This window comes from Dryas octopetala, chromosome 9, assembly GCF_963921425.1.
Source record: "Dryas octopetala chromosome 9, drDryOcto1.1, whole genome shotgun sequence".
Taxonomy (NCBI): domain Eukaryota; kingdom Viridiplantae; phylum Streptophyta; class Magnoliopsida; order Rosales; family Rosaceae; genus Dryas; species Dryas octopetala.
Genome location: NC_141374.1, coordinates 4891010 through 4895977, shown reverse-complemented (window position 1 = coordinate 4895977; position 4968 = coordinate 4891010). Strand labels below are relative to the sequence as shown.

Below are 4968 nucleotides of genomic sequence, written 5' to 3'. Positions count from 1 at the left end.
TATATATCTTACAATACTTACAAAAATTACAGCCCAAAATTCCATTCATGCAATATTCCAAAATAAGTAACAGCCAATAATTACAGCCCAAAACAAAATTCAATACATATATACAATGTTCCAAAATGAATAAACAGCCAAAACCAAAATTTATCACAATGTTCCAAAATAAAACAGCCCAAAATTCTCTAATTCTCCCCAAAATAAACAGCCCAAAATTTATCACAATCTTCCAGCCATAAACAGAACACCACTTCAATTAATGATTAATTCCACATTGCCACACCAAGAACTTCAATTAATGATTAATGCCACATTGCCACAGTGCCACACAAAGGGAGTGATACCTGCAAGACATTTGGTTCTTTAGACAAGGAAGAGTAGCATAAAAGAATTACAATACAGTATTCAGTGGCTGCGTAGCAAGACAATGTCTTAATGAGGTGGTGCAAATTATGTTGACACATAACAATGACACCTAATAACAATTTCCAGTTTTAGAAGAAAAGATTGGAATGAGATCAAAGAGATCTTAACTAACTTATTCACAGCAGCAACAAAGCTCACATAGCCTATAAGTAGAAGGGAACAAAACATTCATATAGATCAGCTCTCCAGAAAGACCAAACTTTTAATAGTTTTACTTACAATTACAGTGCCCTATAATAAGAACTAAGAATGTATGTTTCTATATTTTTTCATATAAACATTGTCAGTTACTCAGTTCCATTAATATTGTGCAATCAAATGCAAACAGAAATACATATAAATTACAGCTACAACAATAAAAATACAGCACCTTTCATCAATCATCAACAGAAATGGTATTAGAACACTGTTCAGATCTGCTTCCACTATCCTCAATGGTCAAATTGAAAACATCTTCACTAAGTACTTCCAAGTCAGCATGTTCTTTATCAAACACTAAGCATAAAAAAAAACACTAATTACAAATATAACTTTATGAGAATAAAAGAACATAACAGTATAATGGCATGTAAAATTTACCTCCCTTGCCAAAAATCCAATCTCGATTACATAACAAAGCTTGAACAGTTTCAGGCAATAATGAACTGCGATATTGATCTAGTACTCTACCACCAATACTAAAGGCTGATTCGGATGCAACAGTGGAAATAGGAATTGTTAGCACATCACGAGCTAAATTAGAAAGAATAGGATAACGAAATTGCTCCATTTGCCACCAAGAAAGAACATCTAACTCTTGCTTTCTGTCTAGCCTTTCTTCATCAAAATACTTATCCAATTCAGTTTTTGTACTTGAAGCTACACCACTGTTATAACTATTATCAAAATCCTACAAAGGATTATAAAAAACATGAAATTATCAAACAAGCACTTATAAAAAAAGATAAACAATTATCAAACAAGCAATTATGAATTATATAAAAAAAACCAGCAATTACCTCAAAGATGGTGTCTCCATCTTCTGTGTGACTAGCTGTCTCATTCCTTGTACGATTTGAATTAACAAGATGTGACAAATTTTCCATGTACAAATCAAAAAGAGAAGACAAGGTGTCACTAACACGTTTGAATTCATAAGAATCTTGACCATAAAGCTTGGTATAAGCCCATTCTACAAACTGCAATTTATAACGAGGATCCAAAATAATTGCAATTGCAAGAATTAAACTGTAATCTGATCAATACTTTTCAAACTTTAAGTTCATAGAAGTTCCCAGCCTTCTCATGAAATCATTCCTATCTTCCATGGCTGTTTTGATACTGTGTTGGATTATGAACACTTTAGGAAAGAACAAATTTGATGTGGGGTACTTTGTTCCAGAAAATAAGCAAGTAACTTCATAAAAATACCCCAAAAATTTTGAAATCTTTCCTATTTTATCCCACTCTTCTGTAGAAGGGCAAAAACTGAAACTTGAATCACTTAATCTTAGATTGATAAAAGCACGCTGATAAAAAAGTGCACTGTCAAGCATGGTATAGGTTGAGTTCCACCTAGTAGGCACATCTTGTCTTAAGCCTCTCCTATTACCTACTATCCCTACTTGTGCAACACATTCAAAGAACTTTTGTTTCCTCCCAGCTGAACCCCTTATGTATTTGATACATTCACGAATCTTTAAAACAGAGGGATCAATTTCTTTAAGTCCCTCTTGAACTATCAAGTTTAAAATGTGAGCACAGCAGCGAACATGAAAGAATTTACCATTCATTAATAGTAGACCTCTAAAGTTCAATTGATTTTTCAAATGATCAACAAAACAATCATTTGCAGAAGCATTATCCAAAGTAATAGAAAATAATTTCTTCTCAATCCCCCAATCAGTCAATAATGAATTAATTTTTTCACACAAAGCAACACCAGTATGTGGAGGGGGCATATGACAAAAGTTTAAAATTCTTTTATGCAATCTCCATTCTTGATCAACAAAATGGGCTGTAAGAGTTAGGTATCCATCAGTGGTCAAAGAGGTCCATAAATCAGATGTTAAGCAAATCCTTCCTGGAACCATACTTAACAAATTACCAAGTTTAAGTTTTTCCCTTTTGAACATCCTTAAAACACATGCCTTAACAGTATTTCTACAAGGCAGCTTGATATCAGGAGATATATATGCAAATAAAGCTCTAATGCCCTCATATTCAACAAAGCTAAAAGGTAAATCATGTTTGATAATTGCTTCTATCAATAAATCTCTAAATTTCTCATGATCAAATTTTGGGGAACGCAATCCAGACTGTGATAACATTAATTGCTGCAAATCACCATGTGTTTTCTTAGGACAATTTTTCATGTGACTCAACATATTACCCGTCCCACATTGACTATCACATATATATATCACACCACATTGTCTACATTTAGCACGCTTCTTTTTATCTGGTTCCATAGGCAATGGTTCAAACAAAGTCCAAGCAGGAGATCTTAATTTACGCTTACCTACTGCCATGCCTCTTGCCCTTTTCTTTGTAGGGCTTTTATCTGCTGTATCTTCTACATGTTCAGCACTTTGACCCACATTGTTTCTCACTGAAACTTCACCAGACTCCTCAACAATATTACTTGTAGGACTAGGATTCATCTGCATTGAACATTTAATAAGCTAGTTATATATAAAAACAAAGAGCCAGATTAACAAATTCCATCAAATATTGAACTAGTAAAAACCAGGTGGCTAGCTAGAAATACTCCAATCAATTCCATTCAAATATTGAAATGCTTATATATAAACTCTGCTCTGCATATAAATATATTCATCATAAGCTAGGTAATATTCCCAATAGTAGATAATGTTCATACTCTCCATACAAATTACACAAAGAAAATAACCCTATTTTCAAAATCGTTAAAAATTAAAACTCCAAAAATGAACTCGAAAAAAGTTTGATTTGAACATTTCTTAGGGTTTCAGAGTACAAATACAAATTAAAAATAATCATCTCATCATTAGAAAATATAAAATATAAAATATCAAACAAAAAAGAGGGTTTCAGAAATCGGAGTACCTTTGAGGCTTTGAGTCGAGCTGAGGGTCGATGGAGGCTGAGGGTCGAGACTCGAGAGGGAGAGAGAGAGAGACTCTGTGTGAGATCACAAAGACTAACTGACTAAGGGTCGATTGCAGACTTGCAGAGTGAGATCGCAGAGGGAGGGACAAGAGAAAGAGAGAGATGGCAGCTGGGTTGATGAGGCTAAGATCGCAGAGGGAGAAGCTGGGTCGATGAGGCTAAGATCGCAGAGGGAGAAGCTGGGTCGATGAGGCTAAGATCGCAGAGGGAGAAGCTGGATCGATGAGGCTAAGATCGCAGCTGGGTTGTGTGGGACTGTGGGACTGTGGGGTCGATTGCAGAATGCAGAGCAGAGTTTATACTTTATATATTTGCATCATAAGAGAGAGATGTTGATTGTTGGCAGCTGGGTTGATGAGGCTAAGGCTGAGGGAGAGAATCTAAGAGGCAAAGAGGCTGATGGATCACGGAGGCTAAGGCTGAGGGAGAGATCGGCGATCGCATTTCGCAGAGATAAGGTGAGGGACTGAGCCACTGAGGGGTGGCGGCTGAGTGTGAGTGTCGAGTGAAAAAGTGAAAGTGTGAAAGTGAATTAGATTAGGGTTAGCCATTTAGCATTTTAGCCGGTTAGGAACTTAGGATATTTTGACTTTTTGTTAAGTGTAGAAAATGACTTAAATGCCCTTATTCTTAACGGGTCTTAATGGGTTTCGCGGGTTGACACGAACACGACCCGTTATCTAAACGGGTTGTTATCGGGTCTACACGATTTGAACACGACCCAATTAGCTCAAACCCAAACCCGCAAATTTGCGGGTCGTTCCGGGTCGTGTTAACGGGTCGTGATAAATTTTGCCAGGTCTAGTTATACACATATTCCTACTCAATTGAGACACAAGCTGGATGATACAAGTCAGAAAGGGATTTTTGTTGGATATGGAACTAGAGAGAAAGGTTATAGGGTGTTCGATCTCAAGAGCAATAAGGTGATAGTCTCTAGAAGTGTGATTTTTGAAGAGTCAGCAATGTGGAATTGGGATTCAAAGTCCACTGAATACATATCTGTTCCTTGGAGTGATGAAGAGGATTCTCATGCTGCAGAAACTGAATCTGAGCATGAAGTCTTGTGTCCAACTCCACAGAGTCCCTTCAATCCAATTGCATCTCCTAATGCTAATCCAAGTCCTAATACTTCACTCTCATCACCTGCTGCAGCAACTGAAGTTGACCTTGCAAGCACATATGACTCTACTCCAAAGAAGTGGAGAAGCCTTGATGAAGTATTTGCTCACTGTAAAATGAGCATTGTGGAACCAGAAACTTATCTGGAAGCAGCAAAAGACAAGGCATGGCAGAAGGCTATGGAGAATGAAATTGAAATGATAGAGAAAAATCAAACTTGGCAGCTGGTTGATAGGCCAGGGAACAAACCAATTGTTGGTGTAAAATGGATATTCAAGACTAAACTCA

The 4968-nt window shown here is 36.5% G+C and overlaps 1 protein-coding gene across 1 annotated transcript; it reads right to left on the bottom strand.

The window, feature by feature from the left end:
* Positions 1 to 213: 213 nt before the first annotated feature.
* LOC147273336 (zinc finger BED domain-containing protein DAYSLEEPER-like) lies at positions 214 to 3287 on the bottom strand. The gene is made up of 5 exons (XM_086227943.1): positions 2930 to 3287; positions 1428 to 1636; positions 1009 to 1318; positions 800 to 924; positions 214 to 347 (listed from the first exon to the last, which is right to left on the bottom strand). The coding sequence occupies exons 1-4, from the start codon at positions 3075 to 3077 to the stop codon at positions 806 to 808; spliced, it is 786 nt and encodes a 261-aa protein (XP_086084069.1). The 5' UTR covers positions 3078 to 3287; the 3' UTR covers positions 214 to 347; positions 800 to 805.
* Positions 3288 to 4968: the final 1681 nt, after the last annotated feature.

Excerpts from the sequence above, each read along its gene's own strand:
- LOC147273336 (XM_086227943.1), bottom strand. The coding sequence starts at position 3,077 with ATGCAGATGAATCCTAGTCCTACAAGTAATATTGTTGAGGAGTCTGGT. Across the intron at positions 1,637-2,929 it reads GGCAAGAGGCATGGCAGTAG|TTATTTTGGATCCTCGTTAT; the intron begins GTAAGCGTAAAT and ends TTGCAATTGCAA. Across the intron at positions 1,319-1,427 it reads ATGGAGACACCATCTTTGAG|GATTTTGATAATAGTTATAA; the intron begins GTAATTGCTGGT and ends AATCCTTTGTAG.